Below are 14,292 nucleotides of genomic sequence, written 5' to 3' on the forward strand. Positions count from 1 at the left end.
GAGAGCAGCGCGTAATACACTAAAAATAACAGCGATTTGAATCTATCGAGTACTCCTGCCCTGAGAGCAGCGCGTAATACACTAAAAATAACAGCGATTTGAATCTATTGAGTACTCCTGCCCTGAGAGCAGCTCGTAATACACTAAAAAATAACAGCAATTTGAATCTATTGAGTACTCCTGCCCTGAGAGCAGCGTGTAATACACTAAAATAACAGTGATTTGAATGTATTGAGTACTCCTGCCCTGAGAGCAGCGCGTAATACACTAAAATAAAAGCGATTTGAATCTATTGAGTGCTCCTGCCCTGAGAGCAGCGCGTAATACACTAAAAAATAACAGCAATTTGAATCTATTGAGTACTCCTGCCCTGAGAGCAGCTCGTAATACACTAAAAAATAACAGCAATTTGAATCTATCCAGTACTCCTGCCCTGAGAGCAGCGCGTAATACACTAAAATAAAAGTGATTTGAATCTATTGAGTACTCCCTGAGAGCAGCGCTAAGGCGGGAGATGTATCATTTTGACTGTTGAAAATACCGCGGAAAATTTGAACGAGTTCTGTTCTCGCATATCGATTTAACAGACAGCGAGGTAGCATTGGAAAAGCATGTTTTACACCAGTTACCCCATAAGCAGCTTTGTTTTGGTCGACTGATGAAACAGTCAAATCAAAATGCATACAATACGATATTTAGACGATGATTAGTATTAGTTCTGTGCATTTTTAAATGTTCGCTTATTATCTTAGTAAACGTTAGAGGATGTTGAATTGTAACAAAATATAGTAGTAAATTCACTTACCTTGCAATAAACGCGTTCTCCCACGAACATCTGTCTTTTATCCGACTATTCCTCAAGAATCCCTCCGCAGCGCATCTCAAATTCAAACGTCTAAACCCCGCCCTTGCTTCAGTTTCATTGGTTGAAGCTGTAAACCAATCATTTTCCTTTCTGCCCTCAGAACATGTTTGAGTAAGTCAGGGTTTCTCAAACTCGGTCCTGGAGGGCCGCTGTCCTGCAGAGTTTAGCTCCAACACTGATCAAACACACCTGAGCAAGCTAATCAATGTCTTCAGGATCACTAGAAACTCACAGCTAGGTGTGTTTGATCAGGGTTGGAGCTAAACTGTGCAGGACAGTGGCCCTTCAGGACCGAGTTTGAGAAACCCTGGAGTAAGTAAAACTCCCATCTGAAATCTCATCTAACTTTTTGTTCATTAAATGCAAGGGGACTAAAGGACAAAGTAAAATGCAAAGGTATATTTTTGTTTTGCAAGGGACAGAATTCACATTTTGTTTTTCTACAAGAGACTCACTCTACTGAAGAAGATGCTGCTTTTTGAAAGAAGCATTCAGGAGAGACAATTGTGTTTAGTCATGGCTCTAATCGATCAGCAGGTGTCGCCATAAGCCTTAACAATTGTGTTTAGTCATGGCTCTAATCCAGGGGTGGGGAACGCTGGTCCTGAAGGGCCACTTTCCTGCAGAGTTTAGTTCCAACCCTAATCAAACACACCTGAACAAGCTAATCAATGTCTTCAGGATCACTTAGTAGAAAACATGATATATTCACGGAGAACAAACGTCAAGACAGTAAGTACTTTCATGAAATATTTCAGTGCACTTGGGACACATTCATCATATTTGCTTTCAAGATGAAGTGAATGAGTGAAATTAAGTATGACTTGGCTTATAAATTATCACATTATATATTTAACATAGACTTAACATCATTCTCTGAGAGTGTCTATCATTTGTTAACTGCACGTTTAATGTTGTGATTTTGAGAAAACAAAATATCTATAAAATAAAATATGAATGAAAAATTATAATGGACATACATTTAGTAATATGGATATTACATTTAGTGGATCTAAACAAAACTGAAGAATAAACAAAAGAAAAAAAATGTATGGTACAAAATTATCACACACAAAAAAAAACTTTTTAACAAATAAAACTTTAGCTTGCAAGGTTCTCTCAAAGTTCTGATCCAACGTTCTTCCTGTAACATCAATAAAGTTCATTCAAAGTTATCAGGTCTTTAATAATGTTCTCAGAGCATTAGCACGCAAACAGCTTCTGACCTTTGAATCTGTGGAGAAAGTGAGAAACAGGATTCGTTTATCTTCGGAACACAAATTATGATAATTGTAAAGGTATTAAACTACTTTTGGCGCTCTAGCGGTTAATAAACAAACCGCTGCGTCTTGCGGAAGAACATTGTTGCCGGATCTACTTCTCTCTGTTTATGTCAATGGCGAGTCACGCAGGTGCTGTGCTACTCCGCAGCAGTTTAAAATAGTCCGAATATAAACACGTATTATAGGCGTACCGTAGTGATTCAGGATAACACAAGATCATCGGTTGGAAGATGGATTCGTGATGTACTCGCTCATTGTATAGGCTACATTTTATGAATTTTTACAAATAAAGTTACATGTTAGGCGTAGTATACCTCCATTAAAGGGGCATTCCACCCATTTGAACATTGTTTTTTTATTTAAAGTGGGTCATATATGTAGTCGAAATGTAAAATAAATTTTGAATTTGGTGCCTTCGTGACCGAGGAAAGACAAAAAATAACTTCAGGACGCATTTGTATGAAAGACAACAACTCCCACAATGCACCACATTGCACAGCTCCGCAAGCCACTCCCACTAATCCAGAAAGCGCATATCTGCCTATAAGAGAATCATTCTTCCGTCTACAAGGCTAGCTACCACCAGAGCTTGAAATTCATTTCACATTCACACAAAATGTCTAGTTAGTTGGCGAACTCATATAGTGCATTACTCCTCGTTTGTATTTCTTTCGAAAAGGTGAATTATTGCATGGTACCTGGATGTTCAGTCAGAACATATGCGGTGCGAAACTAGGATAGTTCTCAACACAAACGTCCGTGTCCTCGTCTGATTCAGAGATTTCGTCCAGGAGAAATTGTCATCGTTGAAATTCTTTGCCGCAGACGGACTCTATCTCTGTGTTCGTAGTTGCATCTTACAGTCTATGAGTTGCATAGCGAGATCACCGGCGCCACCAGTCCGCCCTAACTCGAGCCAGTCCGGGCTTCGCTATAATGCGGCTTGTAAAGGTAGCCACAAACACCTGATTCAAGCATCAGACTTCCGAAATCCTCTTCTTCTATATCATATTGAGCACTCTCCTCCGCTATTGTCATAACTTTACATCTGTCTCCACAGCGCCTGTTAGCTTAGCTTCAAACAAGATGGAGGATATTGCTTTCAGTTTCAGAGAGTAAAGTCCCACCCACTGATCTGTAATAGGTCTGTAGCGTGAGCGGGTCCCGCCCCCTGGGAAAGATGAGGAACGAGTGTCTGTAGTCTTAACAGAAATCCCCCCCTCTTACACTTCCTCCTACAATGACGCAAAATGACGATTTTTGCGTCATTGTAGGAGGAAGTGTAAAAGGTAAATAACGGATTTCTCCCGTCTCAGGGGAAAATGAGAGAGTGTTTTGCACGACCATTCAATAGTATGACTGGGTTTCTAACAATGCAAAGCTTAATGCAAATGGGTGGAGTGTCCCTTTAACAGTCTACGCAACTAAAGTGAAAGTAAGTTAGAGTTCACCTGTCGACATTTTAAGCAGGTAAAATGCCAATACGATACGGAAAAACAGAGCATCAAAGTGTTTAATAGAAACGTTTACGCAGGAATTTCTATGTATCTTTATGATGTTAAAGCTGGATGATTTGAGATCCTGTATCTTGTAAAAGTTTGATCAAGGTGAGTGTTCATGTGTGACTTCCTCATATTAATATGAATCTCTGGAGGACATTTTAAGTGATTGTTTTATATGAAATCTATAATAAAGGGTTTCTTTCACTTCAATGTTTCTTTTGTTTTTCATGATGTCTGTGATTCTTCAGGATTTTAACAGCATAATGTGTAAACATGAGCTTGAGTTAACGCAGTCACATTATCAACCCCCCCCCCCCCCCACACACACACTATGTTCAGCTAAATTATAAAAGTTGTTTAATTCATTTAATCATATAATTTGGTGTGTGAATGTTTCTTCATTCAGAGTCAGTGGAGGAGATCAAACTCATCAGATTCTCCTGTATCTTCATCATGGCTGATTTGATTCACAAGGATCCAGAGATGAAGATTTTCCTCCAGGACGCAGGTACTTTCAACAAACACTGTTAAATATTGTAATACATTACAGAAAATTGTATTTGTATTTAATTATTTATTAATGAAAAGATGAATGTGTTTATACTAATATGGTTCCTCTCATAAAGAATGAACACAGTAATCTAAAGGATTAAACTGAATCTGTTCTCTGTTCCAGTTCAGTCCAGCAGAAGAGCTCAAACCCAGAGTCCAGCTGTGTGTCTGTGAAGAGTAACCAGTCTATGGATCCGCCAGTGAAGTTTAGGAGTGGAGACACACAGTCTGATCTCAGGTATATCATTTCTATTTCATGCTTATAGTATTTGATATTTTATGAAGTAATTATTAATGTACAGAAACCATTATTTTATATGAAAAAGTTAATAATTGTATTTTATTAACAAAATATTTTAGTTTGTCTTGTATACTTTTTTGATTAGATCAGATAACATTTTAATCTGTCATATGGTCATGTTAAGATGTGCCTCGCCTATGGGGCATGTTGTCACATTTCACTTCCATTCTTTCAGGGTAAATAAAGAAAAAAGTATACACTGAATTAATGAAACAAAACCACATAATTGTACTAGACATGTGTGAAATTAATGGGGAAAAGTAAATACTCTGAACCCCAAGTGGATTTACACAAACTGAAGAAATGAAAAGTGTTAGGTTGTGCCCCACTCTTCTCTATCATTTCTATAAAAGTTATAGTTAAAAGCTAAATTTATCAGTCAGTCAGTCTGTTACTAGCAATGACATCAAATAAATGTAAGCTGAGATTTTTGTCCACCTTATATAATGTAGTTGGTGTAAAATGAATCAGATTATTCTAACTGCTGATTCAGAAAGTGTTGACATTTGTTTGGTTTGTTGAAAGCTACACAGTGCTGTTTCACACCAAGACAAAACATTTACAAAACACACGGAGTTACAGACGTTAAAGCAGAAGTGTAACAACACTCCCTGGTGTTTCCTAAGACAGAAGATTCCAGTAAAAGTGCACAACATTTATAAGCCTGTATGCTTTTTATTTTATTTAGTTTTAAAACCAGTTCAGTCCAGCAGAAGAGCTCAAACCCAGAGTCCAGCTGTGTGTCTGTGAAGAGTAACCAGTCTATGGATCCAGTGAAGTTTAGGAGTGGAGACACACAGCCTGATCTCAGGTATATCATTTCTATGTTGTGCTTATAGTATTTGATATTTTATTAAATTATTATTAATATACAGTAGTTTAATGATCTGGATTTGAACCTAACAATAAAACATGTAAGTTTCAGTCTATTAATGATCATCATTGTGCTCTTTTGTAAAGCTCTATGTATTGTATTGTTAATACATTCACACACTGTAAAAGCTGTTGGTCTGGTACTCAGTTAATGACACAATTACATCAATATCAGTGTGTCTGATTCTTTACCCTCTTCATTCTGATTTCAAATCTTCTATCCAGACCAATTAAAAACAAAACTGTGTCCAAGCCTGTGATTCAACCACAAGACTTTAATGAAAGCATGTATCCTGGATTCAGGTAAAATGCAGGACTTTTGTTGCTGATGTTGTTTAATTTTAGGTGCTACAATTCACATCACACATCACTCACACACATGATTAATGATTAACACATTTCAGAAACCTAATGATGTTCTGTGTCCCAAACAACAAAATCCATTTTGTAATGTATGGTTATTTATAACTATCCTGACTTGATGTTTTAATGTATGTCTATTTGCTTCTCTAACTTGTGTAATAATGTGGTATTTTAATCTTACAGCCTTGGCTCTAATCCTGCTGAAGTCCTCAACACATTGAGATCAAATCTGAGACAGAAGTTTGAGTGTTTGTATGAGGGAATATCAAAGCAGGGAAACCCAACACTCCTGAATGAGATCTACACAGAGCTCTACATCACAGAGAGTGGAAGTGGAGAGATCAATAATGAGCATGAGGTGAGACAGATCGAGACACAGTCCAGGAGAGCAGAAAAAGAGGACACACCGATCAAATGCAGTGACATCTTTAGACCTTTACCTGGACAAGACAAACCCATCAGAACTGTGCTGACAAAGGGAGTCGCTGGCATTGGGAAAACAGTCTCTGTGCAGAAGTTCATCCTGGACTGGGCTGAAGGGAAAGAGAATCAGGACGTCCAGCTCATATTTCCACTCGCTTTCAGAGAGCTCAACTTGATGAAGGACAACACACTCAGTCTTTCAGATCTTCTTTATCGCTTTTTCCCTGAAACTAAAGAAATGGACATATCATTCAGACCAACATCAAACATGACAAGGACTATGAGAAGAAAGTGAAAGATGAAGACATGATTGTCAAACTGGGGAAACTGGCTTATCGGCAGCTTGTGAAAGGCCACCTGATCTTCTATGAGGAAGACCTGAGCGAGTGTGGCATTGATGAGACAGAAGCATCAGTTTACTCAGGATTGTGCACTCAGATCTTCAGAGAGGAGTTGGGCTTGTGTCAGGGGAAAGTCTTCAGCTTTGTTCATCTGAGCATTCAGGAACATCTAGCAGCTCTATATGTGCATCTCTCCTTTATCAACAATAACATCAATGTGTTTGACCAGATTACCAAACCAACTAATGGAGACACAGTTTCCCTAACGGATCTCCATCAGAGAGCTGTGGATGAGGCTTTACACAGTAAAAATGGGCATCTGGACCTTTTCCTTCGTTTCCTTCTGGGTCTGTCAGTGGAGTCTAACCAGAGTCTCTTACAAGAACTGAAGACACAGACAGCAAACAGCTCTCACAACAATGAGAAAACAGTTGACTATATTAAAGACAAGATCAGTGAGAATCCCTCTCCAGATAAATACATCAATCTGTTTCACTGTCTGAATGAACTGGGTGATCTTTCTCTAGTGAACAAAGTTAAACCTCATATGAGCAGAGGATTACGTGCTGTGAAGCTCTCCTCGTCTCAGTGGTCAGCTTTAGTGTTTGTGTTGTTGTCCTCAGAGCAGACACTGCAGGAGTTTGACCTGTACAACTTAATTGGAGCCAGAAATGATCGGTAAGTAACACTGAGTGCAATCATAACAGTCTAAAACATTAATGAACAAAGAGAAACTCAGAGATCAGAGGTGTTTAAATCACGGGGCACAGAATGATTTCTGGGATATTGTACATAATTTTGCGTGTGTTTCTCAAACCGTGGCTGTGTCCTAGTAAGGCTGCATATCTCGACTGCCACGTCATCAAGCGCCTCTGAAGGCCGTCTCAGTTTGAAGGATCTTTTGAAGACAGACTTCATTTTGTGTCTTTAATTCAGCTCATTTTGAAGGATGCATCAAGTGTATCCTTCGTGTTCTTCAATCTCCCACAATCCTTTGCACACATTCCAATTCACGTAAAAGAACTGATGGAAAGTTCATTATGAGTTCATTATGAGTTTATTATGAAATGTAAGACACAAATAATGTACCCGACGCTACTGCCGACTACACCGTCATAGATGACGAGATCAACGCTGAGCGATTCTTAGGCTGGATCAAAAACATGAGGCGAACGTGAGCGGCAGAATTGGGGGATGTTCACACAGAATGTGTTTTTGCATTCCACTGCGCTACTTTTACATTGTTTTTCTATGTAAATGCGCTAGACAGACGTGTTTGATCGCTGTGCTCGCGTGTTTTGAGCATCTCACGCATGACAAGGCATTCTAAAAATCGCTCTTGTTTTGACTTATTTTTTAATTATGAATTCATAAATTTTTTTTGTATGGGCAAAAATTGTCGCACAATTTGGCATGTTTCTTTGCGTTATATCACTAATAAGCACTCGACTCCTAGCACAACTACATGATATGATTACAAAATCTTTTAACACATTTTTAATCATTTTTGAATATAGTGTGAAGATAATTTTCCAAGGCTGGACGTCAGTTTTGGCCACTACTGTGTGTGCGAACTAAAACTATACATTTAAAATGTAAACGGAACATATCAATATAAGTAATTCACAATATTAATAAAAACTATAACAGCTTCTCAAAGATAGAAAAAAAAAACATTTACTTTTCTTTGTGTTCTTTCAAAACCCTGATAAACACAAAACAAAGACCCTTTTCATCATAACAGTGAATGAAGTTCATGAAAAGATCTTCTCAAAGACTCAAAGCATTGTAAGGCAATAGTGCAGGAGTAATACACTCATACTTTTCAGCAACTGACAAACATGATCACTATCAACAGCTGTTGTGTGGAAAAGACAGACGGGAGAGTAAATGAATTCCCATATTTGGTGGAACTCTTTATTTAACCTCTATTTTAGCCATCATGATTGACTTTTATACATGTTGTACTGTCTTTCTCTCCGACTCTCTCTCTCTCTCTCGTTCAGGAGAATGGAGGTCCATCTGCCCAAGTTCAAGATGGAGCAGTCTTACAACATGCATGAAATTCTGCCACATCTGGGCATCGACAGTGTTTTCCTCGATTCAGCCAACCTGACGGGTTTAAGCAAAGCGGGGCATCTGAAAATCTCACAGGTTACTGTAGCCTCACACACACTCACATTAGCTGTGTTTTTATGTGAATAATGTGAACACCAAGATGCATAAATTCTAAAAATCTGCATAAAAACATTTGCACTCATTGGAGTTGGACATTTTTATATAATAAATTATATAATTATATAATAAGACACTCACATAAACTACGATGGAAACACGTTAACTGAATAAATCCCTCGACGCCTCATCAGAAGCTGTGATTGGATAACTGGAGTAACCAGTGGACCAATGGCATCGCAGCGTCTCAGATGCTGGTTTGGTGTTTCTGAAACGCCGGAGTCGAAGTGTGTGATCAGAATGATTTGGTTTAATTCCCTCCAGAAGCGTCTCACACACACGAGTGTGTTTACGAACACCAGCATCCGAACGCTAGAGAACATGACAGCGTTTACTGTGTTTCATCTGACGCTCTGAGACACACTCGTTTATGATGGAGGGAAAACAGCCAATTGCAGAAACTTACAGTTTTATTACTGATATTCTGCTTCAGTTTCCCAGGAAGTGACGATTTTGTTCTCTTGAACACATGGGATGGAAACGCTGCTCTATTCATGCAATATAATTGTACGCATAAGTTAAATTGACAACATTGGATGTAAACGCAGCCATTAATGCTCGATTGTGTTTGTGTTGTGCAGGTGCTGCATAAAGCCATGATCGAGGTGGATGAGAAAGGCACCAGCGCAGCCGCCGCCACATCAGTGGGAATCACGGCTTATTCTCTGCCAGCCACTTTCATCATCAACAGGCCCTTCTTCTTCTTTCTGTACCATGAAGCCACTTCTAGCCTGTTGTTCATGGGGAGAGTGATCGACCCCACACAGAACTGAGAGCACAAACACGGCCGCCACTAAACAGAAACATGCTTTCAACAAACGCAGACAAAGGGTCAATCACACACTAATGACACACACATTATCAAATTAAAATCGCTCTAATAGTGCACTCGTCTATACTCGTGTCTGGATGAACAGTATGTGGATGAACACTGTGAACATATTCTGAGAAATAAAGTGAGGAAATTGTGTTGTTTTCCCGCTCTACTTTCTTTCCACTGACGGCGAGGGCTTCGTGTCCAGTGTAGACAGTGAAAAGATGAGGAAATATGATGAAGAATACAGTATCTGCCCTCGGATGCACCAGTATAACGGTGGGTGATGGAGAGACACCCCCTGTGCCTCAAAATATGAGCTTCTGACTGCATGAAGCCGAACAAGTTAAAGGGGTGGTTGATTATGATTTGACTTTTCTAGCTTTAGTTAGTGTGTAATGTTGCTGTTTGAGCGTAAACAACATCTGCAAAGTTACAACGCTCAAAGTTCAAAGCAAAGGGAGATATTTGCTTTTACAGAAATATCTTTATAAGGACTACAACAAACGGCTGGTAGAGACTACACCACATTCCTCACGAGTTAGTGACATCACTAACCCTAAAATTTACATAAACCCCGCCCACGGGAACGCATTTATATATTATCATGACAGCAGGGGCGTCGCACCCGTGGGGGATGTGGGTGTTTTAACACCCACACTTTTCCCGATGAGAGGGTTCAACACCCACACTTTTTCTGCAGGTTTTCCGCAGTTTTGCACAAACGCCTTACTACAGTCGTTCCTCCGTTTCTGCCGGAGAAGAGGCTGCCTCCTCTCCCCCTCCCTCTCAAACGTGACACCGGCTTTGAGTGTGACCGGCTGATGATTGGCTGTTCTGCCTTAAGTCCCGCCTCTCTTGGTGTGTTAGATGTATCGCCAGCTCGTGCTGAGGCGGGAACTTGATTAAAGTTACTTGAATGTTTATCGTTATTTACGTCTCCCCTTTCCAGGTACTTTGAATGAGTGTTTATGCTTTGGAGGTTTTTAAATAAGCTTGATATGTGTTTGGGAAGATGTTCTTTTTATGTTTTGTTGACATGTCGAGTGTTTTCTGTATTATATTTCGTTTTTTAGACTAATGCTAATTTGGATATTGTTCAGCAGCTAGCTAAATTCAGTTATGTATGTGGTATGTAGTGTATAAAGTAACTGTGATGAAGAAGGCAGGGGATTGACGAGGAAGAGGGACAAATAGCCATTATTAAGCAGTGTATTTATGGGTTTATTGCCAGTGCAATTGATTTTGATGTTTTGAGCGTTGTTTGTTGATTAGCTGAATACTTTAGTGGATACTTACCTGTTGTGTTTGATTGTACCTTTTGAGGAGAAAAAAGTGAGAAATCATGACCTTGGGTCTCATTCATGAAACATTCGTAAATATACGAGTAAATATGTGAGTGATTTGCGAGACATTCCCGAAAATTCTTCTCCTGATTCACAAATACTTCGTAAACGTCAGATTTGATAGTGAAATGTGTGTGTGGGTTAATGAATTCCAATCAGTCGTAAATGGGACGCGCGTGCACGCTCATTCTCTCAATTACCATAAATCCCGCCCATTAAAACCAACTGACAACTATATATGGGCATCATATTATGACACGAAACGAAGGATTTCAACATGTCTTCTCAAAAGCGAATGAAGAAGAGAAATTTCTCAGATGCAGAAATTGAAGTTTTATTATCAGAAGTTCATTCAAAACGCCACATTTTATTTTCAAGCATAGGCCTACATAGTGGCGTATCAGGTCCTAAAAAAAAGGATTTTTTAGGTGCTTTAGGTAAAAATGCTTGGCAGCATATTACAGATGCAGTTAATGGAGTTTCATCTGTTAATCGAACAATCCCAGAAGTGAAAAGAAAATGGTTCGACATGAAGCTTGACTGCAACACTTGTGACTTGCGGACTTGTAAAAAAAAAAAAAATGAATAAACAGCTTGAATATAAAATAAAAAAATAAATAAAAAAAATAAAAATAAAAAAACTTGCGGACTTGTGTGCCGTTTGCAGATGCTATTACTGCCTCTCGTAATAAAAGTCAAAAGAAAAACCGTATGTAATTACTATATAGGCCTATAATATTTTTTCAAAATGCTGTGTAAATATGTAGCCTACCCGATTAAGGTGAATTAAAATGCAGCCTTATTAATGAGCAAAACGTTCGGATGTTAAGCGCACTATTTACGTGTGGCTGGGAGCAGATTTATCTGGGTGTAGATTTCTTTCGTACCAACTAACATTTGGAAAATACGAACATTTTAATGAATCCGAAAATTTACGCCAGAACCACTTTACACACGATTTACACAAAAATTTGTTCTGCTCGTGTTTCATGAATGAGACCCATTGTTTGCATATCTGTTGAAGAACTATGAAAGAAAAGTGTATATTATTTTAATGTTTAAAAACAGTAAATTGTTACATTATTTATACCACCTGAGAAAAAGCTTTGGGTGGCCTTTTTTTTTTTTTTTTTATAAATATATCTCCCCTCTTCAGGGCGCAAGTAAGCAAAATTTAGCAGTCTCAGTCACAGTCCTGTCAGACCCATGTCACTATCAAGCTTACCACTGTCTTTTTGTCACGCAGTATCATTAAGATGCAGAAAAGAAAGAGGCAGGAGAAGATTGACATCTTTTTCAAGAGAAATCCTGTAAGTGAAGTTGAAAGCTGAAAGTTGAAAAATGTTGACATTAAACAACAGTAGCCTATTATCATTAGATATTGTTTGCATTTATTTCATGATATTACTTTTCAGTATCCACTGAGGTTTGCTAGTGCCACAGCTGTAACTGTTTGACCCTATTCCTTTACCACTGCACCCTTGTTTAGGAGAGAAAGTTGCTGGAGCCATCAGTTTCAGATAGAGCACAGGAAGGTTCACAGGTGAGCAATGAAATGAATATTACAGTTTCTGAAAGAGTTATATGAAGGAAGAGAGGCCATGCGTGTGTTTGTGTAATGTTTGGTGCTTATTTCCATCCCAGGTGCATGCGTGTGTCTGGTGTGTTTATATCAAATTCACAATTTCATTTCAAACGTTTTGATTAGGGTGTATGTGAGGATGTGGCCAGGAGTGATGAAGACAGAGATGAAGAGGGAGGAAAAAGCAGACCCGAAGCAGGCAGGCACGAAGCAGGCAGGTCCGAAGCAGGCAGGTCCGAAGCAGGCAGGTCCGAAGCAGGCAGGCACGAAGCAGGCAGGCACGAAGCAGGCAGGTCCGAAGCAGGCAGGCACGAAGCAGGCAGGCACGAAGCAGGCAGGCCCGAAGCAGGCAGGCACGAAGCAGGCAGGCCCGAAGCAGGCAGGCACGAAGCAGGCAGGCACGAAGCAGGCAGGCACGAAGCAGGCAGGCACGAAGCAGGCAGGCACGAAGCAGGCAGGCACGAAGCAGGCAGGCACGAAGCAGGCAGGCACGAAGCAGGCAGGTCCGAAGCAGGCAGGCACGAAGCAGGCAGGTCCGAAGCAGGCAGGCACGAAGCAGGCAGGTCCGAAGCAGGCAGGTCCGAAGCAGGCAGGTCCGAAGCAGGCAGGCACGAAGCAGGCAGGCACGAAGCAGGCAGGTCCGAAGCAGGCAGGCACGAAGCAGGCAGGCACGAAGCAGGCAGGCACGAAGCAGGCAGGCCCGAAGCAGGCAGGCACGAAGCAGGCAGGCACGAAGCAGGCAGGCACGAAGCAGGCAGGCACGAAGCAGGCAGGCCCGAAGCAGGCAGGTCCGAAGCAGGCAGGTCCGAAGCAGGCAGGCACGAAGCAGGCAGGTCCGAAGCAGGCAGGCACGAAGCAGGCAGGTCCGAAGCAGGCAGGCCAGAAGAACAGAGTGAGGGAGAGGTCAGAGAGGATAAGGATGAAGATGAAATGGTTGAGAGAGGAGCAGAGAACTCAGACGTGGCTGTTACTCGCCATCAGTTCAGTAAGCCCAATCAACCAGATCCAAAATTAATTGCAAAACAGTCCTTGCCCAAATATACTCTGAGTTTTCAAACTCAGTGGTACCAGAAATTTCCATGGCTCCATGTCAGTCCTGGTGTTGAGGGTGTATTGTGCTTTTACTGCTCCAAAGCCTTTAACTCTGAGACATCACCTCTTGCCAAGAATGCTGATTCAGCATTCATTTCATCTGGGTTTAAAAATTGGAAAAAAGCCCTTGAGCGATTTACTGTGCATGAGAGATCTGATAGTCATAAGACAGCCATGACAACGCACATCTATGAAGATCAATCAGTACAGGTTCAGCTATCTAGTGCGAGTGTGAAACAGCAAGAGGAAGCAAGGGGATGTCTTCTCAAAATCATTGGTGCTGTGCAGATGTTGGCTAGGCAGGGCTTACCTTTTAGGGGCCATGAATGTGGTGAGGGAAATTTTGAACAGGTTCTGAAGTACAAATCAGAGGATGACCCCTCTCTAACCAAGTGGTTGACAGGTGGTAGAAAGGATGTATATACTTCAGCTATGGTTCAAAATGAAATTCTAACTTTGTTCAGCAGCGTGATCATACGCGAAGTAGTTGAAAACATCAGATCACTTCCACACCTTCAGTTCTCTGTGATGATGGATGGGACACGAGACGTGTCTGGAAAAGAGCAAGAGGCAGTGTGTTTGAGATATGTTGACAAGGATTTAGTCCCTCGTGAAGAATTTATTGGTCTTTATGAGGTTTCTTTGACAACAGGAGAAAATCTAGCAAAAGTAGTCATGGATGTTTTGCAGCGCCTAAACTTGCCTATCACTGGGTTGCGT

At 40.4% G+C, this 14,292-nt stretch overlaps 1 protein-coding gene across 1 annotated transcript; it reads left to right on the forward strand.

Annotated features, from left to right (window-relative positions):
* The first annotated feature begins 7,597 nt into the window (after window positions 1-7,597).
* Window positions 7,598-9,927, forward strand: LOC307148041 (protein Z-dependent protease inhibitor-like). Its single transcript, XM_079853226.1, has 3 exons — window positions 7,598-7,677; window positions 8,510-8,657; window positions 9,320-9,927. Exons 1-3 carry the CDS (start codon window positions 7,667-7,669, stop codon window positions 9,509-9,511), a joined length of 351 nt encoding a protein of 116 aa, XP_079709352.1. The 5' UTR covers window positions 7,598-7,666; the 3' UTR covers window positions 9,512-9,927.
* Window positions 9,928-14,292: the final 4,365 nt, after the last annotated feature.

This window comes from Squalius cephalus, assembly GCF_949319135.1.
Source record: "Squalius cephalus genome assembly, chromosome: 20".
NCBI lineage: Eukaryota > Metazoa > Chordata > Actinopteri > Cypriniformes > Leuciscidae > Squalius > Squalius cephalus.